We start from the raw sequence: 27,706 nt of genomic DNA on the forward strand, positions 1-27,706 counted from the left end.
CTGTGTCCAGGGATACTATATCTATAGAGTTTTTTGTAAGTATTGGGTGTAGCTCAGTATATTTTGACACATTGGGATGTTTTGGTTTTTGACACATTGCACACTTTCTTAATACCTGTAGGACTTGTCTTCTCAGATTTGGAAACTAACAAAGTGTTGCAATTTTTTTCAGTTCATTTACCTGCTCCATTATGTCCGCATACTTCATGTGTGTGTCTTACTAAATACGTCGATATAATCTTCATGAATACACAAACACACACCATTGATCAGATTTTTCATGTTTCCTATGAAACAAAATCCCTTTGTACTCCTGAAACCATTTGCTTACCTTTCCACCTTCATCTTGCTTAAGGTTTTGCATAACTTTACTCCATATGCGACCTTGCTGTTGTATAATTTTCATTTGCCTACAAAACTTATTGTAATCAGACTGTTGTGTTGTACCTTGCATTAATAACATTTTGATTTCTGCATCTTGCTCTGAAATTCACTAAATTCCTCTAAACCCTGTGGTAATCTCGACAGGGCATCTGCAATAACATTCTGACTTCCTTTAATATAAATGGTCTCGAAATTGAATTATTGTAAATATAGACACCACCTACCTAATCTGTGGTGCAATAGTTTACACGTTAAAAGAAATGACAGAGACTGATGGTCACAGTAAACGTTGGTATTCTATCCCACAAAAAATATTCAAACTTTTTAAGTGCCCATATTACACCTAAACTTTCCAATTCTGACACAGAGTATGATCTTTCTGCAGCCCTTTCTGCAGCCAGGCGACGGCGCGAGTTTTGGTGTTCTCGTAAAGATAAGTCATTTTAGATTATAAAACATATAGTTTACTACTGATTACGTGGTAAATATGTGTATTAGTGTGCCTTTTAAGTGTCCCATTAAAGTTTTCATTTATCTTTACGTAATACAGCAGAAAACGCGAAAAGATCGTACAGTCGGATTTTCTGTCTACGTTTTGCCGCAGCAAATCTATAGAATTTCGTTTAGTTGTTCTTTGCTCTCTCCAGCAATTTAACTGCAGCGTACCTCTTCATTATTTAACTAGCATTTCCGTTAAGTAGCGTAAAGTTTAAGTTGTTGTTTCAGAAACTTTGCACTGTTGTTTTTATTTACACACATTTGCGTGTAGGCCAAATTTGTGGAACCATATTTTCGTGTTATTTAACTGACTTACTCTTAATATACTATTACGTTTATCATGAGTGAAAAGTGCTTGACTTGCCGTAGAATTGATAGATCGGGGCTTTGGTGTAACAGGTGCTGTAGTTTTTTCCATGTGGCTGACTGTAGTGACGTGGGAATAGGGAAAGTAATTAAGACTCATCAGTGGTTTTGTAGGTTTTGTAGTAGAGATAGGAAGATACTAGAACAGGAGGGGAAAATTGCCGCCCTTCAGGCTGAGTTAGACAAGGCCAGGGGAGATCTTGACAGGTTAAGGAGGGAGAAGGGTAAAGAGATGTGGTAAGTGGCAACAGGCAACAGGAGGAACAGGCCTAGAACTTTATCTGACAGCTATGTGGAATGTGGAAATAGATTTGACCTGTTGCTTCAGTTAGAAACTGGTGAGCCTCAATCAGTTGCAGGTGTAGACAGGACACAACAAACTTTCAGCAGCAAATTGAAGAGTAAGAAAGTAGGCAAATCAGTAAAGAGAAAGAAAGTATTGTTGTTAGGTAGTTCCCATGGAAGAGGTGTTGGCCAACTTTTGCAGGACGAACTAGGATCAGAATACCAGGTCACCAATTTTTTTACACCTAGTGCTGGTCTGGAGCAGATGACAGAGGATTTAGGATCACTTTGCAAAGATTTCACTAAGGAAGACATCGTGGTTATAGTGGGTGGGGCAGGTAACAGTATTGAAAGAAATCCTGGGCACAGTATAGAGTGTGACCTGTCAAAGATTGCATCAGCATTGAAGCATACTAGTGTTGAGTTTGTATCTGTTCTTGGGCGCCATGACCGATCTCATTTGAACTCTTCTGTCAAGAGAGTTAATTTGGAGTTGGAACAATTGCTTATGTCGGGTGCAGGGTCACACATTGGTGTGGTTCCTGTTGATTCTCTCAATAGGTGGGGTTATACTAGCCATGGCCTTCACCTCAACAGGAAGGGGAAGGGTAAACTGGCTGGGAAAATAGCAGGAAAGTTAAACGGGGGGAGGCACTGTCATGAGTGATAAAATACCAGTGGTTATACGGTTCAGAAAAGACTCTTTTTTAGGGTAGTGAGGACAGAAATAAACCAAATTTTAAGAGAGGTTAGGACTGAGACAAACCTTCAGTTTGAAAAAGAACCCAAAAAACATAATTCTAGTTTATTACATCAGCATAAACAGCCATTTTGTAAGAATTTTCAACAGTCAGCAGATTTTTTAACTCTACCCAATTTTTACTCAGTCAATGTGAAATGCCAGCTATCTTTATTGCATCAAAATATTCGAGCACTGAGAAATAAAACCAATGTATTAATTATCTGCATAGATTAATTAGAGTCTTCAAACCCAGCTGACATAATCTGCCTCTCTGAATGTCATGTGACCACTGGTATAGAACCTTGTTACAGGGTTTCAGTTAGCATCTTACTTTTGTAAATCAGAAATGGAGAAAGGAGGAGTTGTCACATTCATCAGGAACTGTCATAAATTTAAGAACATAGACATTCATAAATTTTGCCTAGAACAGCATATGGAAGCATGTGCAACAGAAGTAGAATTTCACAAAAAGGCTTCATAATGTAAGTGTATATCGAGCACCTGAAGGTAACTTTAACCTGTTCGTAAACCACATTGAAGCTGTACTGGCCCATTTAACAACAAAAACAAAGAAATAGTGGTTGCTGGTGATTTCAATGTAGATTTCCTTAAAGACTCTCCCAATAAGAACTTATTTGCGTTAGTGACACTATCATTCAACTTAATTCCCACTCTCAAGTTCCCCACTAGGGTAGCCAATTGCTCACAAACAGCCATTGATAATAACTTTATAGAAAAGTCCAATGAACAAAATTTTATTGCAAATCCAATAGTCAATGGCCTCTCAGATCATGACATGCAGCTACTTCTGTTAAATGTTAACACTGAACAGGATATAAAATCTGTTAAATCTGAGCTCAAGAGTGTAATCAATAAGCTAAAAATTGGTATTTTAGCATACTCCTCAGAGACATTCACTGGACTGATCTTTACAGTGCTCATGGCAGGAATGAAAAATGTAACACTCTTGGTAATAAAGTGCTTCCCTTATTCGAACACTGTTTTCCCCAAAAACTTACCAAGGTTAGAGCAAAATCTACAAAGAAGCCATGGATTACTCAAGGAATAGGGGTAGCTTGTAAAACAATAAGCAAACTGTATCTGTCAATCCGAAACAGTTCCAATGTTGATGCTATAGCACATTACAAGAAATACCACACATTTCAAGTAACTTCCATAATATGAATTTGACCCTCACTATCCCAGCAGAAATAATGTCCATCATAAAATGTTTAAAATCAAAAACATCTAGTGGGTGTGATGAAATATCAATAAAGCTAATTAAAAAATGTGATTCTGAGTTAAGTAAGATATTAAGCTATCTGTGTAACCAGTCGTTTATCAGTGGGATATTTCCTGAATGGTTAAAATATGCTGAAGTTAAGCCACTGTTTAAGAAGGGAGATAAAGAAATAGTATCAAATTTCCATACAATTTCACTTTTGCCAGCATTCTCAAAAATTTTAGAAAAAGTAATGTGCAATCAGCTTTATAACCATCTTATCTCAAATAAAATACTGTCAAAGTCACAGTTTGGATTTCTAAAGGGTTCTGATATTGAGAAGGCTATATACAGTTACAGTGAAAATGTGCTTAATCCATTAGATAAAAAATTGCAGGCAACTGGTATATTTTATGATCTGTCAAAGGCATTTAACTGTGTAAATCACAATATCCTTTTAAGTAAATTAGAATATTATAGTGTAACAGGAAATGCTGCAAAATGGTTCAAATCTTATATCTCTGGCAGGAAACAAAGGGCGTTATTAGGAAAGAGATATGTACCAATCTATCAGGCATCATCCAACTGGGAACTAATTACATGTGGGGTCCCACAAGGTTCCATTTTGGGGCCCTTAATTTTTCTTGTGTATATCAATGACATTTCATCAGTAACATTACCAGATGCCAAGTTCGTTTTGTTTGCCAATGATACAAACATTGCAATAAATAGCAAATCAAGTGTAGTCTTATAAAGATCAGCTAATAAAATATTTGTGGACATTAATCACTGGTTCCTAGCCAATTCCTTGTCACTAACTTCGAAAAAACACACTACATGCATTTCAGAACTCGTAAGGGTGTCCCACGAGTATATGCCTAACATGATGGCAAGCAGATAGAACAAGTGGACAGTGTTAAATTCTAGGGATTACAGCTTGATAATAAATTCAACTTGGAAAAGGACACCACAGAACTGCTGAAGTGTCTTAACAAACCTCTATTTGCAATGCGAATTGTGTCAGACATAGGTGATATAAAAATGAAAAAGCTGGCATACTATGCTTACTTTCATTCCATAATGTCATATGGGATTATTTTTTGGGGTAATTCATTAAGCCAAGCTGAAGTTTTCCAGGCATAAAAACGTGCAATAAGAGTTATAAAACAAGAACATCCTGCAGAAGCCTGTTTAGGGAACTAGGGATACTAACTACTGCTTCTCAATATGTTTATTCTTTAATGAAATTTGTCACTAAAAATATATCACTTTTTCAAACCTACGGCTCAATTCATGGAATCAATAGTGGAAATAAAAATAATCTTCACAAGGATTTAAAGTCACTTAGCCCTGTACAAGAAGGTGTGCACTATTAAGGAACACACATTTCCAATAACTTGCTAGCAGCCATAAAAAGCTTAACTGCCAATGAAATTCAGTTTAAGAGAAGCTTAAAGAATTTATTGGTGGCCAACTCCTTCTACTCCATTGATGAATTTCTCAGTAGAACCAATTGTTTTGTATATATATATATATATATATATATATATATATATATATATATATATATATATATAAGTACAATATAACTTCTGCAGAATTTCAGTGCAATAATGTGTTCATTTTAAATAAGTCTGTATGTATGTATGTATGTATGTGTGTGTGTGTGTGTGTGTGTGTGTGTGTGTTTGTGTGTGTGTGTGTGCGTGTGTGTGTGTGTGTGTGTGTGTGTGTGTGTGTGTGTGTGTGTGTGTGTGTGTGTGTGTGTGTGTATGTGTGTGTGTTGTGTGTGTTTGTGTAAGTACAATCTAACTTCTGCACCATTTCAGTGCAGTAATGTGTTCATTGTAAATAAGTATTATAGTAGTTGTATTTCACATTTATTACCCCATAAATAAATAAATAAACTTTTTTATTTTAAATTCAGTGCATTAGTATTTGTAAAATGATTCTTTCATATAGTGTTCATTAAAAAATGACGATCATTCCACTTGGGAACTGTGGAATGGTACATTAGCTTATTTGTTTGAGGTGTAAATATTTGTCTTGTATTGTTGTTTTTCTGACATGTTCTACATCCTGGAGGACCTCCTCACTACAATCAATTGGAATGAAAGTAAATCTAATCTAATCTACTCTGATAAAGTTTGACTAGCAAAACTGATGACCTTTCGTACTTCTTTACCTTCTTGTTCTCACATCTGGAAAAAGCATGCCCCCAGCCCCTGAGATGAGGCACATGTGCAGAGATAAAAATCCTTGGACATGTCAATGTAGCTAAGAATGTTTGCATTGACCAATTCCTGCTTCATGTTACTAAAGTCGTCCCGACATTTATCACCCCATAACCAAAGCCTATTTTATCGTAACAAATGTTCGCATTTAAAGTTGACCAATGCTTCACTGTTCATCAGTTGCTGTGGTACAAACTTACGAAAAAAGGATGCAAATCATAAAAAGGCCTTTAGTTGCTTTTTGTTCCTCAGAGCTGAACACTTGCGTATGGCATCAAGTTTTTTGGAATCAGGTAATATACCTTGTTCTGAGACAATTTCTCCTAAAAATTTGATTTGCTCCTTACCAAAACTAGACTTTTTTTTTAAATTGGTTGCTATCCCGTAATATGAAAATCGTTGAAGCACCTGTTCAATCAGCCTGGTATGTTCTAACCAAGTGGGTGTGGCTATTAGCATATCATGTACATAAACAGTGACTTTGTTAAGCAATTTTGGTCCTAAGACCTGGTCCAGTGCACTTATAAACACACCTGCGTTAATGTTCAGACCAAAAGGTAGAAAACGGAATTCATAACTTCTACCACCACAAACATATGCTGTATATTTTCGACTTTCTTCGTAGAGCCTTATTTTCCAGTAGGATGCCTTGAGATTGAGTATACTGAAGTATTTGTTATTGTAAAACTTTAAAAGCTGATCGTCCAAGTCTGGTCTTATACATACTTTTATTTATTTATTCATCCATGGAACAATAAATATTGTATGGATGTCGTCAGATTACAACACAAGAGCACACATTTACATTTACGATTAAACAGGTTTCTCATATTTTGTGTAGTTTTTATAACTAGTCATACACATATTTATAATTACATAATATTTTGGTGATAATGTCATATGTTGCTAATAATCTACATCTATGATAAATATTCTTTTACAGTATAACAACTTTTACTTACTAAATGGTTTTAAGCTTTTGTCTGAAAGTGAGGGGCTGGTACTAAAATCTTATTGATACTTCTAGCATTGACAACTAATGTTACAGACACATCTGCTTTACTTACTGGTAATATAGGACTACAATAGGGTGAAAATGAAGGTTGTATAATTCTCCATGTAATCATATGATTGGCGTCTTCCCTTACTGCCTCTCGTTTTGCCCATGGAATAGGATATGACATTACACGAAATGTTCCATGTGAATAGACTTCAAATTTATACTCATAGTCTTTGATTATTCTTGGCTCGTTACCAAAAACATTTGTACACTTAAATAACAAGTCAGAAAGTTCTTGTCATTGCGTATCATTTAGTATCTGTGATTCACTTAGTTTCTGCTCTACCATTTCGAGCTAAACTCAGTGTTTGTTTCTTGTTCAGCATCAAATTTGTTTGTGAAACACACAGTTGGAAAGAAATATTGTACTATTACTTTGGACTCTGGTTTGTTTTTGTGATTTTCATCAGGTGTTTTGACTAAATCAACAGAAAAAATCTGATCCTTTGTATAAAGGTAGCATGTACCATTACCTATATCAATCTGTGTTTTGTATGTTCTAAATGTGTCCACGCCAATAAGACAATTAACTGTTGTCACTTATAAGAAAGTTGCACTTCACTGTAAAATGTTCAGTTTGTAATGGAATAAGTGCCTGATGGTTAACCAGTTTATTCTTACTGCTTGTAGCTGTTTACACCTTGCAATTATGGACACGAAATGTTGGGAATTCGCCTCTCTTCTTCAATTCACAAAAAAATGCATTTGAAATTAGGTTGGTAGTTGAACCTGTATTATATATTTTCACCTTAATGGTTGGTTGTACTTGTTCTTCCTGTACATTATTTTTTGTATCTAACTCATGCTGATACAGATCATCCTTGATGTCACCTTGTTTGTCAAATATTATGAAACATGTTTGTAGAGTTGCTTTGCCCCCACTCCCAGAGAGGTCAATAGCATGGGGCTTAACTACAACAGGTTGGTGTTTTCCGACCACGTAGTGTGACATAATTCATCATCTAATTTCAGTTAGCTGCACTGTGTAGATACTTCGCCAATTTCTGTCCTTGGCTGCTGTGGCGTTATTTTGCTGCCCAAAGGTCGGCAGCGGTATAGCTTAAGGAATGGCATTGTTGCCGTGCGGTGGCCACTGCTGCTGCTGACTGTTTCTGTTTTTGTTCGAGATATGGCCTTGTGATGGTGGGCTGTAATTCGCTCGTGCACTGAAATTACTCCTGTTGTTTTGAAAATTTCTTTTAATTCGTTTTTTTTTTCTGTTCCCATTACCGCACTCGTTACCTCTGGGTATGTAACTTTGCTGTTGTGTGTACCGTCCTTGCTGCATGTTTAGATCACGGTTTACTGACTGATTTACGTAACTATGTTGTTTTTGTGCCTGATTTTCTGTTGCTCTATTGGCTACAGGTCTTTCCTTAGAGATTAAGTCGAAGAATCAAGCACTGACAGAAAATATTCAGTGTTGTGCTCTGGCATTGTGACTGATTTTTCTCTAATGTGCGATGGTAAACTACTTTTCCAAAATTTTAACACGTCTACCTGTGATATTGGATTTGTCCAGTAGCGTGTCTTATTGAGGTATTTTTCAAAGTATATGCATGGACTACCGTATTTGCCATTGGATGGTGCGGGGTCTTTCTTGTACTGCCTCAGACCAGTATTTTTCGAGGAAGGCTCATTCAAATTGGGACAAGGATTTGTTAAGGGAAGCTCTTTCAAATTGGATGTAAGTGCTGCAACTTCAATTGTCCATAAAAGAACATCACCTTGCGTATAGGTATCCCACAACAAATCTGATTTTCTGTGCTTCCGTCTATTTGCGTTGAAATACATGACGAAAAGCACCAATAAATACTATTGGGTTCGTTCTTTTACCTTCAGTAGTGAATGTAGAAAACTGTCGATGTCTCAGAAAACCTTCGTCTGCAAAAATAGTTGATAGACACATGGCATTTTCGGTCGTATTTATGTTGTTATTATAGTTACCTGTAATTCCGGTTGGTAATTGCTCAGTTATTACAGCTGTGGGGCTCGTGAAAATTTGTGGATTAACACCAACAGGTTGTGGTTTGTTCACTGTAGCCTGCATATTTCGAGATTCAGTAATATTTTCTTCTAGAAGAATGCAGATCCTATCTTCTGCGGCTTGTAGGTTAATGTTTACCTTTTTGATTATTTCATTTTCTTTTTCCTTAATAGCTTTTTCTACTACATCTGTGTGTAACATACAATTGGTTACTAACTTCTCTGCAATGGTATCACTCTTGGCTAACGTATCTGCTTCGGCTTGACTATGATATCACTTAGATTTTCATTGATCTTCTCTCTCTCCTTCTTAGCACATGCTGAGAAGTGAGTCAACTTCTAAAATTGCTACCCTTAAAGTAAGCTCTTCGACAGGTAGAGGTTCATCTTCAAAGTCTTTATTTAGTTTGATAACGACAGTGGTTACCTTTTTTACCATTGAACACAACTGGTTTTGTGTGGCTTCAATATTTGTTTTTGCGTCTATGATTTCCTTTATCTGTTGCTCTACTAGATCATGATGGTCATTAAAAGAATCTACCTTCTGTTTTAACTCCGTAATGCTACTGTAACTTCAGAAAGTATTTCATGCTTTAGATGTTTTTTCATATAATTCAGTTTTTCGTCGATTTCAGTGCGAAAATTTTTGGCTAAATCATCGAACTTCTGTGCGACTGTGTCTTGCAATTCCTTGAATACTTTTTTTTGTTCTTGTTTGATTGTATTCAGATTTTGTGTAACAGTGTTTTGTTGCTATTTTACCATGTTGCTATCTTGTGTCAAAGTATCAATTTTGGTATTCATATCTTGTTTCATATCTCTGAAATTTGTGTTAATATTATCTAATTACGTGTTTATGTTAGATAATAGCTGCCATAGCAGTGCGTCAGTTGCTGTGGTTGCCGTTAGCTGTACTTTCCAGATTAATGTTTGTGTTGTGACCAAGTGATGTTGGTAACGTGTTGTCAAGATTCATATTTGTATCGCTGTCCAAGGTTTCATTCATGAGCAGTATGTCACTCTGGGAGATGACTGACAGTGTCTCGTCAATTATAAACACTGTGTTGACAAAGTTATTCTGCTGTGGAGCATCGCTATTATTTGCCACACCTGCGACACTCATCTCTGAGATACTTGAACCTTCTGCAGTAAGCATGCATGGCGCCTGATCTTCAACTTCTCGATCACTTAATTCTACACCATCTTGGCTGATTGCGTTTTCGCTGTTGATATAAACAATGGGCATATATTTTTCTGCCATGTTGTATGAATATGCAAAAATAAAAATTTCACAAAAAACGTTAAAATTGCATATGGTAATTATTACGCTTGATAATTGTGATTTACGCGATGTCAAAGCCAGTTTTACGTTTATTATGATACGCAAACTATCGTGTCGCAATTCCTTATGTTTTACTGATCATGCGTGTCACACCGAAATATTCCTGTAAATTTTCCACCACAAAATTCAAGGAAGGGAATAATGAGAAAAAGGTTTCTATCCACATCAAAAGAGGCGCTACCAAGCGTAACCATGGCAACTCACGTAGCCGTCCCACTATTGATGCGCCGAACAAAATAGCTTACCACGTAAAATTTTACGTAACCTGTGTCCAATTCTTATTCCTTTTCTAAATTTTCTCTTCAATTTTTGCCTTTTCGCTTTACTTTCTCCCCGTTGTGTTTCATGCAAACAGAAAATACAGACAATTAGTTTTTATGACTAATAACAATAGCATAAATTTTTTTTGCAATACGGTAACAAACTACTTACAATCGGTGCTCTGAAGTCGTTGCACTCAGGTCGAACAGTTGTATAATAACAATAAAAAAATAAATGGAAAGAAAAATTTAAAGTATAGTACAATCGCATTATTAGAAGTGTTCTGCATTCTGACTTCCTCTCTTACATTTCAATTGTAGATGCAGCCAGCTGACTTCAAGGACACCAGTGCATGTCCAAAATTAATAAAATCCTCCTCCTACTTGGCTCCATTTCACTTCAATAAAAATACCTAATACTGTTGTTAAGTCTTCCTTTATTCAGACTCACATATAATACATAACACTCGTAATACTTCATACTTTGAGCAATACCTCAACTGTCCTTCTACATACGAGAAAGTGAAACAAAATCATGAACAAAGACAAATTAATGATGGTGACATTTGTCTGCGCCCTCTGTGCATTCATAATTAATATCTCTGCCGATACTTATGGTCGATCACTGTTTCAGTTTTTTTTAAAATAAATTTTGACTTTACCATATCCGGGATGTCTTTCACCTTGTACTTACACACTATCTAGGAACAACACTGATGATAGCCTTGCAATCCCATCCAAAAATACTGCTAAATATTAAAGCAGGTACTCCAGTAACCTAAAGAGTTTTTTTATGGGACGAAGATAATTAGATCAGGCAAAAAAAAAAAAAAAAAAAAAAAAAAAAAAAAAAAAAAAAAACTGTATGGGATGTAGTGAAGACTGTGGCATTTGGGGCCAGAAAGGAAGCGGAACAGAGAGCTCTAAAAATTAATAATTGCATGTAGTGTCGCAAATCTCTTAAACAAGTGCTTTCTTCCTGTTATTGATTGCTTGGGGTTATCAGATTCAGTAAACTGTGCAATGGAATACGTGATACCAGTCTCTACAAATAACTTCAGTAAAATGGAAATGACACTCATTTCATTCAGAGAAGCAGCATCCATAATAAAAACCTTTATGTCAAACTATTCGAGTGATAACAACAACGAAGTTAATCAAAGAGTATTCATGTGAACATTTCCAGCCTGGCTAAAATATGTTAAAGTTAACCTCTTTACAAGAGGAGATACCATCCAACTATGGAGCAATTTCACTCTTGCCAGCTTTATCAAAACTATTTGAAAAAGTTGTGTTCAAGTGTCTTCTTAAGAACCTCGCAGCAAATAATATATTGTCCAAAATACAATTTCGACTCCTTAAGAGTTCCAATGTAGAGAAGGCTACTTATACATACAGTACAGTGAGAATGTACTTAATTCACTTGATAACAAAATACAGGCTACTGGCATTTTCTGTGACCTCTCGCAAGCCTTTGATTACTTAAATCATAGCATTCTCTTGAGTAAATTAGAATATTATTGTGCTACTGGCAGTGCTTCAAAATGGTTTGAACCGTACCTAACTAACAGGAGACAAAGGCTGTCATTGCAAAACACCTGTGGAGTAACTATCAGTCTTAATCTTCTGATTGGTATTTAACTATATGTGGTGTTTCTCAAGATTACATCCCAGCTCCATTGCTTTTTCTTGTGTACAGTAGTGATCCCTCGTCCATTACACAGCTAGATGATACAAACATTGCAGCAAATAGAAAGTAAAATATAGATTTAGAAATTTTCGCTGACATTAATAAATGGTTTAAAGCTAATTCACTGTCATTAAACATTGAAAAGATTAACTACATGCAGTTCAGAACCTGTTCAAGATTTTCTTTCAGCATCTGTTTAGCATATGATAATATGCAGATAGAAGAGGTTGACAGTGTTAAATTTCCAGGGTTACAACTTGATAACAACTTCAGGTGGGAAGGGCATACCACAGAACTGTTGAAGAAGTTCCAAGACACATATGTATTTGTAATGTGAATGATGTCTCACGTAGGAGGTATAAATATTTAAGGAAAATATCATAGTTTTCATACTTTCTTTCTATTATGTCATATGTAATCATATTCTGGGATAACCCATCAAACCGAGCAAAAGCTTTTAGAATGCAAAAGCGTGTAACAAGAGTCATTTGTGGTGTAAATTCAGGATCATCATGTAGAAACCTGTTCAAGGAACTGGGTGTTCTAACCACTGCTTCTCATTCATCAATGAAATTTATTACAAATAATATATCTCTATTTCCAACCAATAGCTCAATACATAGAATCAATACTAGGAATAAGAACGATCTACATAAAGATCTAAAAATCCCTTAGCTTTGTCCAAAAAGGGATCTAATATTCAGGAACACACATTTTCAATAAATTGCCAGCAACCGTTGAAAACTTGGTTTCAGATGAAGCACAATTTAAACAGAGTTTGAAAGACATTTTGGTAGGCAACTCCATCTACTTTATAGATGAATATCTTCTAGGGACTGTTAGACCAGCTTAAGTAAAAATATACGATTTCAATTTTGACAGTATTTGAGCACAACAGTCATGATTTGGTATTTTGTGTATGACAAATTTGTTAAAGGCATAACCATGTTTCATTCTGGCAGTGTATTAATTCTGTAAATATGATCTGTTCCGGTTTATTGTAATGTATTCACATATTTTGACAGCCTTGTGACAAATGATCAGTGAAGTGAGCATTATAATCAAATATTCTATGTTTATTTATTTATTTATTTATTTAGCCATCTTTAAGCATTTACACGCAATCAATGTCGTCATGAGTAATGTACAATTTACATATTAAGAAATATAACTATTGTGAGGTATCACACAAAGCTAAAGTATACATTTTAAAAGAACATACATAATAAAGGAATACATTTGATACATAAAGATATCCCACATAACTAAAGTGTGCATTTTAAAGAATGTGCATAATAAAAGAATACATTTCATACCTAAGGATTTCTCCACATGTTTAACAGTTAAATGTGGAACTACAGAGACAAAAAAAGCTTAGGAAGAGGTACAAACAGAGTTGCAAGTTGTTTCATAAGTCAGGTCTATTTTTGAAGAGTTTTCAAATTCTTTAACACTGTAAAAAGCTTTGTCTTTCAGCCATTTTTTAGTCTTACTTTTAAACATATTAAGAGAGACACAATGTGCCTGCACAGGTAATGTGTTGAAAAGCCTTATTCCCATGTATTCATAATTGTCTTGTGTTTTCTTGAGTTGAGTTGTTGGTATGTCTCTCTTAAATGTTTGACGAGTGTTATGATTATGAACGGACTGCCTATGGTTGTAACTGTTAAAGTTTTCTTTTATGTAACAGTTACAACCTTAGGCAGTCCATTCATAATCATGTTCTTTATGTCATACTTTTTGACACGTTCTGCATCCATGGGGATCATCTCTTTTTGGGTCTATGGAATGAAAACTTAATCTAATCCAATCTAATCTGTTCAGTAGAAGAAGTTTCCCCAATGGAAAGTTCTCTATTTCATTCTTAAATCTCATAACAGTAGCCACAGAATATCTGATTTGGTCTGACAGGTTTTGAATGTGTGGCTACACATTTAGCTTATTTTTTCTGTACTAATGTTAACCCATCAATGTCTTTGTAGAGTTTGTCTTTGGTCTTATTGCAGTATTCATGCTTTTTCAATATTTTGTATGATCCTTGATTGGATTTTGTACAGTGTGGTATACCTTCCAGAAGACCCTTATGGAACAGATGTTTACTTAGTTTCCCACAAAAGTCATTTGACACCAGGAATTAGTGGAAGGAGTCATTTTACTTTTGCATTGCAAATTAATTTGTAAATATGCCTACATGCTAACATTTACAAGGGTATTTTGCTTGTGCATAGTCTCCAATGAGCACAGTATTATGGCGACTAGACAAGATGACATTGTCAAATGTGTTAACGAACTGAGCTTGTGAGGGTGTGCAGCTGACTTATATCCTCTCCCAATAGAAGCTGTTCCCTCTGCCATCCGCATGCGAGAGTGTATGTCAGCAGTCATGGACATGCTTGCATCAGCATATGGGGTAGTGTCGATATAGTGATCTGTCTGGCCTGGTCACCAGATCGTTATGTTTGCTGAGTGTCTTCTTAATTGTATCTAGTGCTGGTTCTGAAGCCTTGCTGAGATTGTATCTGCAGTCATAATTAATTAGATTTCCCTGGTACGAATGTTAATGGCTTCTCTAATGACACTTGTAAAGGGACATCCTCCTCAAACATTACTTTCCCTCAACAGTAGTTGTCGATACCAGTATTATTTTTTTAATTTTGGACAGGTCAGTATTATCTCATCTGCTTTCCTGAAAACTTTCATATAATTTTATACACAGTATGTTATATTTGAAGTTAAAATTGATGAAAATGAATTACTTTATTTTGGATGTTATAATTAATGAAATAATACTAGTTCTGAATGTGCAATAAAAATTATTATAATTTATTTTACACCAATTTGAAATTATAAATTATTTGGCACATTTAAAATTTCTATTATTAATTATGCAATCTAATACTGTTTACTATGTTTATTTCTGGAGTCATTTATGAAACAATAATCAAAATTAACAGAAATTCTTTTTTCAAGAAAAAGTGTAAACCCTTTGGAATATGGTTATTACCGCAGAATAAAGAAGTAGTAAACATGTCTCTTATGTGATCAGTCATATTTTTGTATTTTGGGCGAACAATGTAATTTCGGCTTTGTTAATGCGAAAATTAAAAAAACTGTATGGTATACTAAAATACGACAAAATATATTAACGTAAAAACAAAAATTCTGCAACACCAATCTTCAAAATTATTTAGATCAATTCAACCATGAGAACCTAAAACATAAGAATTTCAGCTTCAAGAATCAGACCCCTAGACAACAATAACAGGAGCCAACTATACATGAAAAGCTAAGTAAACTAGAAATTTTATTGTAACCTTTGCTCCTCTCCAATTACAAGTGTGGGGGTTGACCATGATTTATTGACTGATAATGAAATTTTGTCTGTTGCAGAAACTGCTTTATTTCATTGATTTTTGAAATTTATGTAAGAATTAATTTTTGATCACATGGAGCAAAAACTGAAGGCTACGCAACACAGGATCTTTATACCAACACTGACAATGTACTACCAATAACGATGGACCAGATCGAATCAAAGTGAACAGGACTTTACAGCTACAACCAGGGACATCAACAGCAGCTGGCCGGTGTGGCGCTTCAGTCTGGAACTGTGCGACTGCTACGGTCGCAGGTTCGAGTCCTGCCTCAAGCATGGATGTGTGTGATATCCTTAGGTTAGTTAGGTTTAAGTAGTTCTACATTCTAGGGGACTGGTGACCTCAGATGTTAAGTCCCATAGTGCTCAGAGCAATTTGAACCATCAACAGGAAAGATAACTCTAATTATTCTTTACATATGACTGAATTTATTTTTATATCTAAAAACAAAGATGATGAGACTTACCAAACAAAAGCGCTGGCAGGTTGATAGACACACAAACAAACACAAACATACACACAAAATTCAAGCTTTCGCAACAAACGGTTGCTTCATCAGGAAAGAGGGAAGGAGAAGGAAAGACGAAAGGATGTGGGTTTTAAGGGAGAGGGTAAGGAGTCATTCCAATCCCGGGAGCGGAAAGACTTATCTTAGGGGGAAAAAAGGACAGGTATACACTCGCACACACACACATATCCATCCGCACATACACAGACACAAGCAGACATTTTGCATGATTATGAACTTTATTCATTTGTTGTGTCGCAACATTTCTGCTGGTGTGTACCTGATGTGGTTTAGATTCATGGGTTGGTCCCTACATTGTAAGCATAGGCCCTAATATTTTTTCATTATTTTCTCCTTTCATGAGTCAACATATCCTTACATACTGTATGTGGCTGATTAATAATGTGGTATACTCCTACATGTGATGAGTATATTCTTCTGGTCCGTAACCTCGACCATTGTGAGTTTTTCGAGTTGGCTCACTTGCCGTACACTTAGGCTTTGAGTATTTTTTCTTTTCTTTTGATGATTTTGAAGGTGTGCCTTTATAGATGTAAACAAGCAATTTGTAACTCTAGTACCACATACTTCTATACATCTGCATCCTATCTCTTGGCATCATTTTGTACACCGTTTGGCAAACCTTGTAGTAGGTCACAAAATATTGTAAACACATAGTTTCTGTATTATGTGAGGACAATTTTGTAAGGTGACATCCCCTCAAGCATTACTTTTCCTCGACAGTAGCTGTCGATACCAGTATTATTTTTCAAATTTTGAACAGAGCATTATTATGTCTGCTGCTTTTCTGAAAACTTTAATATAATTTTATACACAGTATGTTATATTTGAAGCTAAAATTTATGAAAAGGAATTACTTTATTTTGGATGTGATAATTGATAAATACTGGTTCTGAATGTACAGTCAATTTTTTTTTTTTTTTTTTTTAGAAACATTTGAAATTACAAATTATTTGGCACACTTAAAATTTCTGTTATTAGCTATACAATCTAGTATTGTTTACTATGTTTGTTTCTGCATTCATTTATGAAATAATAATCGATATTAATAGAAATTCATTTGTGAATAAAAAGTGTAAACCCTATGGAATGTGGTTATTACCGCAGAGTGAAGTAGTAGGAAGAAGGCCTCTGATGTGATTGGTTATATTTTTCTATTTTGAGTGAACAATGTAATTTCAGCTTTGTTAATGTGAAAATTGAAAAGACAGTTTGATATACTAAAATGTGACAAAATATACAAACATAAAAACAAAAATTCTGCAACAACAACCTTCAAAATTATTTACATCAATTCAACGTTGAGGACCTAAAATGTGAGAATTTGAGCTTCAAAAATCAGACCCCTAGACAAGAAGAACTGGAGCCATCTCTGCACAAAAAGCTAAGTAAACTAGAAAGTTTATTGTAATCTTCACAACTCTCAAATTTTTCATAAAAGACTTTTCTTATTGTGTACAATAACTGGAATTAGGAAGCAGGGAGAGATTACACACTGTCCCAGTGTTTGAAAGTCTGCACTAAAATCCTGGTATGTACATATTCCATTGCATGATTCTTTGTCAAAGAGTGCTCTGTCACCATCAACTAGTTAGGGCACATTAGTCGAATGTGCCGCTAGTGTTCTTCGCATTGATCTGCGAAAGTTTGTACTGTTTATCCAGTATATGTCTTGTCACATCCCCACAGAATCTGATATACCCTGGCCTTCTGAAAACCAAACCAAGGTGATCTTCGACACTCCACAATAATACCTGTGTTTTATTAGATGGGCAAAAAACTGTTCTTACACTGTGCTTTTTCAGTATGTGCACGACTTTTCCCAATAGCGCACCAGTGATGTAAAGGCTGTGGCTACCTTTCCTTCCATAATTTCCTCCACCTCCACAGGTTGTAATATAGTGGTGGGGCAAAGACTACACTTAATCTGCCATTCTGAGTAACTATTTTTTCAAAACACACTTCTGAGGTTTTCTAGTTCCTGGGGCAGACTCTCTGCATCTGAGATGGGGTGCACCCTATGTCCTGGTATTTTTAGTACCCCATTCCTCCGTACAGAGTGATGGCAGCTATCTGCATGCAAATACAAGTCAGTATGCATTTTCTCCTGATAAACACCATAGCCCAGGGTGCCTTAGCTCTTTTCTTGACCATGACATCCAGGGATGGTATTCTTCCTTCTTCTTCAGTCTCCATACTTAATTTGATGCTGGGATGTAGAAAGTTCAGATATACAAGGGAGTAAAGGAGTTTGTCCCTTCCATAAAAAACATGTCATCCAAATGGGATGAGAAGTTCCGCCTTATGCGAGACACCTTTTTTGTTTTGTTTCACCCATACATGTTTCAGCACTTTTGTGCTATCATCAGTGGGTTCTATTTTTATTTTTAACTTGCATTATGTTATTGTCCTCTTGTTTTGGTAGCTTTTATGCTACACAATATACAACATGTCATAGTTTTGAAGTTGTGGTACGTTTTCCAGTTTTGTTGGCGAAGTAAATAGGCTTACTTCTTTGCCTGTGTTCGCGTGGCAATGCAGTATTTCGATTACTCAAAACATAGGTGGAGTTTTCGCTGCCATTACATGTTGTTGTAGACAACAACAACAACACGTAATGGCAGCGAAAACTCCGCCTGTGTTTTGAGTAATCGAAATACTGCATTGGCACGCGAACACAGGCAAAGAAGTAAGCCTATTTACTTCGCCAACAAAACTGGAAAACGTACCACAACTTCAAAAGTATGACATGTTGTATATTGTGTAGCATAACAGCTACCAAAACAAGAGGACAATAACATAATGTAAGTTAAAAATAAAAATAGAACCCACTGATGATAGCACAAAAGTGCTGAAACATGTATGGGTGAAACAAAAGAAAAAAGGTGTCTTGCATAAGGCGGAACTTCTCATCCCATTTTCTTAGCAAGCACGGAGACAACAAGAAGAACTGCACCACAAGATGATCATATCATCCAAATAACAGGAAAAGCAGATAGGTTTCCATTTGGATAACATCAAGTCCTCTTCTCGAAGTTCTGTATACAAATTTGCAACCACAGGTGAGAGTGGGCTGCCCATTGTGACTCACTCTGTTTGCTCACAGTAATTTGCATTAAACAGAAAAATATTGAGTTTAGGACATACCTGGGAAGGCTGCTGACCTTCTAGCATCTCACATAGACATACTCGGGTAAATAATGAAACGCCGGAGCTCACTATGACATCTGAGTCCTTCAGCTTGAAGTTTTTAAGGCATTTCACAAAATCTACAGAGTTGTGGATGTAATGTGGGCATTTACCCGCATAAGGACTTTGTATCTCTATCAGATATTTTACAGCAAATGTGTAGAAGCTCTGATGTTGAGAATGGGACGTATCAGCTCCCTGTCTTGTGGACCTTGGGGTGTTCATATAGTCTTTGCAGTATAGATCCTTGTGGTGACATTTTCTTGATGACACCCTCTGGTAACTGCCCTGGTCTTGTTCTCCACCTTCTTAGTGGGTCAGTATTGATCTATCTGTATGAGTTGTCTGTCAGCAGGCTCTGCATTTTCTCAGTGTAGTCCTTATGGGAGAGCAACAGTGGCATTGCCTTTATCAGCAGTTAAGATGAGAATCTCAGGGCTCTCTTTTGGGATCCAAAATGGCTGCCTTATATTTGCTGGTAATGTTTGACCTCATAGTATTAGTTCTCAGCAGTACATGAAAAGTTACACAATGCGCTCCTGCTGCTTCAGGCAGTAGTTGCACAGCGACATGTTCAACTGCACAGACAATAGCCATGACTGGTGTGAACTTAGGGATGGGGGCTAAGTTAATTCTTCTCTCCAGAACCAAAACTGCATCATAACTCAGCTGCATGACAAACTGTCCACAGATGTACTGTCATTTCATTGTGTCCAATGGGCACAGTAATTTGCTGATCAGACATGTAGCCATCATCAGGTGCGCTGATGAACTGAGCTCATGAGGACGTGTGGTCAATAAGGGATATTCCCTCCCTCCCATGAGCTGCTCCCTCTGTGGTCCATGCCCATGGCTGTGCATCAGTGGTCACAGAGGTGCCAGCATTGGCATCTGTGAGTGTTGTTGATGTAGGTGCTCTGTCTGCCATGATTGCCAGATTGTTTTCTTTGCTGAGAGTCTTGTTAATTAAACTCAGTGCTGCTTCCCAAGCTTTGCTAAGATTATAACCACAATCTCAGTTGATGAAGTGGAGAACAGCATTAGGGCTCTTTTCAGGGAAGTGGATTTACCAGAGAGGATCACCAAGAAACTGTTACCTCAAGAATCTGTACTGCCAAGAATTTATGGACGCTCCTAAAGGCCACAAAGATGAGGTGCAATTGTGCCCCATTGTCATAAACATTACAGCATCTATGTATTTGGTGGCAAAATATCTGACAGAAATACTAAGCCCTTATGTGGGTTAAATGCCCTCATCATATCCACAATTCTGTGGAATTTGTAAAATGCTCTGACAACTTTAGAATACAAGAGTCAGGGATCTAGGTGAGTTTCAACATCATTTCATTATTCACCAGGGTGCCTCTTTGAGAGTTACTAGAGCTTATTGGCCAGAAATTTGACAAGAAGACCACTAACCTTTTCAGGCATGTCCTGACCTCCAAGCATTTTTTGTTGTGGAGAATGCGATGAACAAATGGATTGACTTGCAACAGGCAGCCCACTTTAGCCTGTGATTGTGAATTTATATGTGGAGTACTTTGGTGTCATACAAATGGAAACCCACATGTTTTTTCTGTTATGTGGATAACAAGTTCGTCATCTGGCCCCATGGAAGGGAAAAACTCCTTGATGTCTTTCCATATTAAAACTCTATACATCCAAACAATAATTCACTATGGAGATAAAAGCAGGAAGAAGATTACCGCTCCTGCCTGGACTTCATAATCTACCTCATCCTTCCTAGTTGCTGCTACTGTCCTATAGTAAAGTCTTTGCTGAAGATTCAAGAGGAGTAAGATTTACAATAAACTTTTTAGTTTACTTACCTTTTCTTGCACAATTGGCTCCAGATCTCCATGTCTAGGGTCTGATTCTTGAAGCTGAAATTCTCAAATTTTAGGTCCTCATAGTTAAATTAATCAAAATAATTTTGAAGACTGTCAATGCAGAATTTTCGTTTTTATGTTAATTTATTGTGTCACATTTTACTATAACACACGGTCTTTTGAATTTTCACATGAACAAAGCCAAAATTGCATTGTTTGCCCAAAATACAAAAATATGTCTGATCATATCAGAGGCATGCTTACTACTACTTCACTCTGTGCTAATAACAATATTCCAAAGTATTTATAATTTTTCTCGACAAATGAATTTCTGTTAAGTTTTATTATTATTTCATAAATGAATCCAGAGATAAACATAATAAACAGTACTAAATTGTGTAATTAATAATATAAATTTTAAGTGTGCCCGATATTTCATAATTTCAAATGTTTCTGAAAAAAACAATTTTAACTGTACGTTCAGAGCTAGTACATATTTATTGTAACAATGAAAATAAAATAATTCCTTTTCATAAATTTTAGCTTGAAATATAATATATTGTATTTAAAATTATATGAAAGTTTTCAGAAAAATAGGTGAGATAATACTGAATTGTCCAAAATTCAAAAAGTATTACTGGTATCAACTACTACTGTTGAGGAAAAGTAATGATAGAGGAGTATGTCCATTTAAAACATCATGGTGAAGAGAAGAGCTGATGTCACAATGGGCCAAGGATGTGTCAGAGGAAAATGCACACTGACCCATATTTGCATGCAGATAGCTGCCACCAACCTTTGTAGAGGAATGAGGTACTAAAAACTATATAGATTGGGAATGGCAGATTAGGCACACACTCTGCCCCACCACACTACAGCCTCTGGAGATGGAAGAAGTCATAGAGGGAGAGGCAGTCGCTGCCTTCATACCATATGCTGATGCACTACATCGGATGCATGTTGAAGAAGCTCTTAGTAGGAACTGTATTTTGCCCGCCCAATGAAACATGAGCATTACTGGAAAGTGTCAAAGATGATCTCTGTTTGCAGAAGGCTGGCGTATAACATATTCCATGTCAGTGTGGAAAGTCATGTAATGGACAGACAGTGCGCACATTCAAAGATCATTGCTGAGAACACCAGAGGCACTCTTGACTGATGTATCCCAACAGGTCAGCAGTTGCTAGGCATTGTTTGTCTGAGAATCACATGATGGAGTGTGAAAATACCATGATATCAGCACAGACTTCCAAACACTGGAACACCGTCATTAGAGAGGCCATAGAAATTTGCACCAGCTACAATCTCATCAACCGAGATTGTGGCTATAATCTTAGTAAGGTTTGGTAATCACGACTGAGTTTAATTAAGATGATTTTTAACAAATAAAACATTCTGGGGACCTGTGTGAACAGAGCACCTACATCAACACTACCGCAGACACCGATGCTAGCACCTCCATGACTGCCGAAAGGCAGGCGTGGACCATGGAGGAAAGAGCTTGTGGGGGAGGGGATTTAAATCAGCTGTGCACCTACAGGAGCTCAGTTCATCAGTGAACCTGATGATGGCGACTTGTCTGATTACCAAAATATTGTGCCCGTTGGACTCTGTAAACAAATATGCCAGGAGAAACCTAAGAATCACACTCAGCTGCATGTTCATCAGATTGATGACCATCTTCCATGGGGATGCCTTTGATGGTTTTCCAACAAGGCATGAAAGTTCTGATGTTTGACATACTGTAGCCTTCCTATGGGCATAATTGGCCATCACCTAGATAACACCATCAATCCAGCCCCAGGTCCAAGAGTTAAAATCATTGGCCAGTTGTAAATCTAGTTGTAAAAGTTCATTGACCTTATACTCAAGACTCCAACGAGTATAGTGCACCCTCTCACATACCAAGGCAAGGCTGGCCCCCTTCTTTATTCTCCTGCCTGCACAGAATCAATGTGATGAGTGACCTAAGCAAAGTTTGGCACATTTGAACAGCACCACATCTCTTCAGAAATGCAAGAGCACTCAGCAAATGGCATCTTCGGTGGTGCAGCTTGTCAAATTTCTTTGTGCTGTGATACATCTTCTCACCATGAAGGTATGTGATGTGATTCTTCAGTTCATATTTGTTGTTCAAATGGTCCATGGATATACTATTGGTCCATAGTGTACAAAGAGCACAATATGTCAGCAATCAGACATGTTGCCATCGTCAGGTGCGTTGACAGACTGAGCTCCTGAGGGTGCATGGCCTACTTATACCCCATCTTACCACAACTCTTAACTCCATGGTCTGTGCCTGATGGTGCACACAGCAGTTGGCATCTTTAGTAGCATCAGGGCAGTTGTTCTGTTCACCTTGATCACACAGGTCATTGTGTTTGCTGAGAATTTTCTTAATTAGACCCAGTGCTAGATCCCAAGTCTTGCTGTGATTATAGCCACAGTCCCAACTGATTAGATTACCCCTGGTGTGAATTTTGATGGCTTCCCTAATGATGCGATCACAGTATTTGGAAATCTGCATTAAAATCCTGGCATGTTTGTATTCCATCACATGATTCTCTGAAAAACAGTGTTCTGTGGACTGGCAGTACGGCTGTGGACTATTTGATCAACAAATATGCCAGGAGAAAGTGAAGAATCATGTACATCATTGTTCCTTTTGAAACGCAATGGACTGTTTACAACAAACTTCACTAGGGAATAAATATACTGTGCAGCAGTAGTCATAATTCCCAACTTCTTACATAGTTGTCTACATAATGATTGTGGATGAGCACCACGTGCTATTGTTACAAAACATTTTTGATCAATGAAGACTTTTTTTCTTGATGATAAGTTGCTGCAGGATATTATTCCATATGACATTATTGAATGAAAATATTCAAAATATGTCAACTGACTGATATGTCTCTCCCCGAGATTTGCAGTGATTCTACACACAAACATGACTGAACTAAGTTGTTTTAGCAGTTCCAAAAGGTGCTTTTTACAGTTTAAATTCTCATTAGTATGGACACATAAGAATTTGGAAGTACCAACCTTTTTACTATTTCCTCACCATGTGTCAGACTTATCATTGGTATAGTACCTCGAGATCTGCAGAATGGAATATGTTTTGTCTTTTTAAAATTAGGATGAGACCATTTGCAAAAAAATAGTCAATGGTACTTTTAGCTCCATCTCTGATTTCTCCCCAGTCAGAATTACATCCCCATACTATGCTGGTTGAATTACTAAGTACAGCTTTCTGCATTCGTTACGGTTAGATATGACATAATCCAATGGTTGGCTATAACATCAATCTCATAAAACTTTAGTTTACCATAGAGAATAATGTGATTCACACAGCCAAATGCCTTAGACAGGTCGCAGAAAACCGCGACCAGTGATTTTTTTCAATTTAATGCTTGCGATATTTGATAAGTGAACCTGTAAATGGGAGTAGGTGATGTATTCGTAACACTGAACTTTATGAGAGCTACTTTTTCAACATACTGCTGTGATTTTTCTCTTGATCTGTTTTTCCCCTTACTTTGTACTATATTTAAGGAATTATTATTAAATATATTTGCTATCTGTGACTCATCATATATAGCCCTTCGATTCAGTTCAGTGGTGATGTTATCCTGTTCTGTGGCATGTTGTTCTGTCCCTTGTTTCACTATATTCCCTATAGCTTGAAGTCTATTGTCGGAATTATTGATTTCTGATGTTATGTGTATATGGATTAGATCTTTGAGATACTTTCGTGTCACTCCTCGGATATTTTTAATGAAAAAGCACATTAACATTAAAACAGGAAAATGGATCAAAAACACCTATAATTCCACAATAACAAATCCAGTTTCCACCAAACTTAATGACATTTCCTTATTTCTTTTGTTCTTGACAATAGTGTTATTTTTTTCTGTTTCCCAATAGTGTACTGTAGTTTGCTAATTTCCTCAATTTGGTGGAAATTTCATAAAGTGTACATGTAGCAATGGGAGGGGTCACTTCATCCCTGGTGTAACTCTTTTTACGAATGTTGCTGTTTTCATAATTGCAGAAGCAGTTGCAGTGCAGTTTACTTCAGTCAACAAGTACTGCATCAAGTGACAATAAATACATTATTGGAAAGGTTTGTGCACCTGACATTGTCACAGAACTATTCACTTGCATTTCTTATTTTGCTATTGTTACTCACCTCGTCAGTTTGTATGCCTGTAATGTGCATTTTAAGTTATGTCACATCAACAAGTTCTTACTAATGGAGAGATTTTCTGTATGCTAGAGAACTCAGATATTGAATCAGGTGACTTGTTGAATTTAGTTGGTGATTTTCTACCAGAGACAACTGATGATGAACATAGTGAGACTGCAGAGGAGTTACTGTCAGCAGATTTCTCTCCATACCATTCTTACCACAACAGGCTGCAGAGTCAATTGAACTGACTGATAGTGGCTAGAGGTGGAATGAAATGGAAGTTTGCTAGTACTCCATTTGCTTGGAATGAAATAAAAAGTATCACTTGGTCCATGTCATTGGAAGAAATTATTGCTATTATCTGTGCCAGAGTTCCTCTTGTGCTAAGGAAGTGTCCAGGTACCTCCACTGCAATGACAAGTTATGCATCCCTGCTAATGAGGTTGCTGTTATTTCTGAAATATTCCCTTTGTTAGAAAAGTTCCAGGGCAGGTTATTTTAAAAATAAAAAATTCCACTTACCAAGTACGAGGGTGAGTCAAATGAAAACCTTAAATTTGTATTAACAAATCGAAATTTTGTGCCGTTATCCTGTAATTTGGTAAACATGCTACAAGCAGCGTGCAGAATGACCTGTAGGTGGGAGCATAGTGCAGATGCACACATACCGTAGCAGTATTAGTATAAAGATGGCTGCCCCACTTGTGACTTGCACCAGGGAAGAACAGTGTTCTGTTATTTGGTTTTTGCTTAGTGAAGGTGTGAAACCCATTGAAATTAATTGATGAGTGAAGGTTCAGTATGGTGATGTATGTTTGTCACAGCAGCAAGTCTACGAATGGGGTAGGAAGTTCGCAAATGGTGCTCCTTGTCCAGGTCAGGCGCAATGAGTTATGACTCACAGAACATTGCAACAGTTGAAGCCATAGTGAAGGAAAACCGCCAAGTGACACTGAATGACATTGTAGCATGTTTACAGATTAGTCATGGGTCAGCACACCACATTGTGCATGATGTTCTCCAGTTTCACAAAACATCTGCAAGATAGGGTGCCACGGCAGCTGCCTCCTGAAATGGGAGAATGACGTGTTGATGCTTGTGAAGAACTTCTTCAGCGCTTTGAAAGAGAAGGTGATGGCTTCCTTGCAAGAATCGTTACTGGGGACGAAATCTGGGTTCACATCCAACAACCGGAAATGAAGAGAGCGAGCAAGGAATGGCGCTATTGGAGCATTACATGCCTAGAGGGACCACTATCACCAGTGCATCATACACAGATCTCGTAAAAAATCATCTGCGGCCTGTAATCAAATGAAAGTGACATTGATTTCTGTCAGCAGGTGTCCTTTTGCAACAAGAAAATGCAAGTCCCCACACTGCCTATACAAAATTTGCAACAATCGCAGACCTGCATTTTGAGTGTCTTCCTCATCCACCATACTCACCAGACCTTGCCCCAAGTGATTTCCATATGTTTAGACCACTCAAAGACGCAATGGGAGGAGAGAAGTTCCGTTCTGATGAAGAGGTACGCCACGCGGTGCATGAGTGGTAGCACATATTACCAAAAGAATTTTTTTCTAAAAGAATTTATACACTTTGTAAGCACTGGAGAACTTGCATTGAGTGTGGGGGAAATTATGTTGAAAAGTGACACAGCTTTGCACCACTTCTGCACAATAAATAATATTTAAAAAAATATTTAAGGTTTTCATTTGACTCCTATCTCTTTCAAAGTAGTCCCCTTGGCTACCTGCACACAGTTTCCAGCATTTCTCCATGTCTTGAATGCAAGAAGGGGAATTTTCAATTGCAAAGCTTGTAAGCTCATTTGTCACTGCCCATTCGATGTCTGTGATATCTTGATGAAGCTTTCCTTTCAGTCACCTTTTCACTCACGGAAACAAGAAAAAACCACAAGGCACGAGATTGGTTGAATATGGCAGATAAGGGATGTCAGTAGTAGAATGTCTGGCCAGATAATTGGTTACAGATAAAACAGTATGGTGTCTGAAACTGTCGTGCAGTAAGAACCAGTCTTGAGAATGCCACAAATCGGGGTGGTGACATCAAACTGCTTGTCACAAGCATTTCAAGACATTGATGTAAACAATCTGATTCACTGTTTTACCTGGAGGAACATATTCATGATGAACTAATCCTTTACTATCAAAGACTGCAATCAACATCATCTTTGTTCTTGAAGGTTATCATTTGAATTTTTTTGAGGCTGGTGACTCATGACTCCACCATTCAGTACTTCAACCATTCATGTGAGGGTCATACTGGTAGCACCAACTTTCATCCCCAGCAATAATCTTTGACCTTTGACAGAGATGTGGGATCACATCTGCTTCTATCCAGTAGTTCAGCAGAAATTCTTCGTCTTACCTCTTTCTTTTCATCCATTAGTGTGTAAAGGATGAGTTTTGCGTTAAGTTTTCATTTCCCTAAATCTTTGCATAAAATTCTCTCAGTGGGGGCACAGTAACTGGTTACTGTGCCCCCACTAAGAGAATCT

The 27,706-nt window shown here is 36.9% G+C and overlaps 1 protein-coding gene across 1 annotated transcript in view; it reads left to right on the forward strand.

The window, feature by feature from the left end:
* The first annotated feature begins 9,699 nt into the window (after positions 1 to 9,699).
* The window catches only part of LOC126457681 (nose resistant to fluoxetine protein 6-like), a 621,246-nt gene continuing 603,239 nt past the window's right edge, over positions 9,700 to 27,706 (forward strand). Inside the window, exon 1 of the mRNA XM_050094185.1 lies at positions 9,700 to 9,925. Within this exon, the coding sequence (XP_049950142.1) occupies position 9,925 (1 nt within the window). The 5' untranslated portion in view covers positions 9,700 to 9,924. The remainder of the gene's footprint in view (positions 9,926 to 27,706) is intronic.

This window comes from Schistocerca serialis, chromosome 2 (genome assembly GCF_023864345.2).
Source record: "Schistocerca serialis cubense isolate TAMUIC-IGC-003099 chromosome 2, iqSchSeri2.2, whole genome shotgun sequence".
In the NCBI taxonomy this organism is placed as follows: domain Eukaryota; kingdom Metazoa; phylum Arthropoda; class Insecta; order Orthoptera; family Acrididae; genus Schistocerca; species Schistocerca serialis.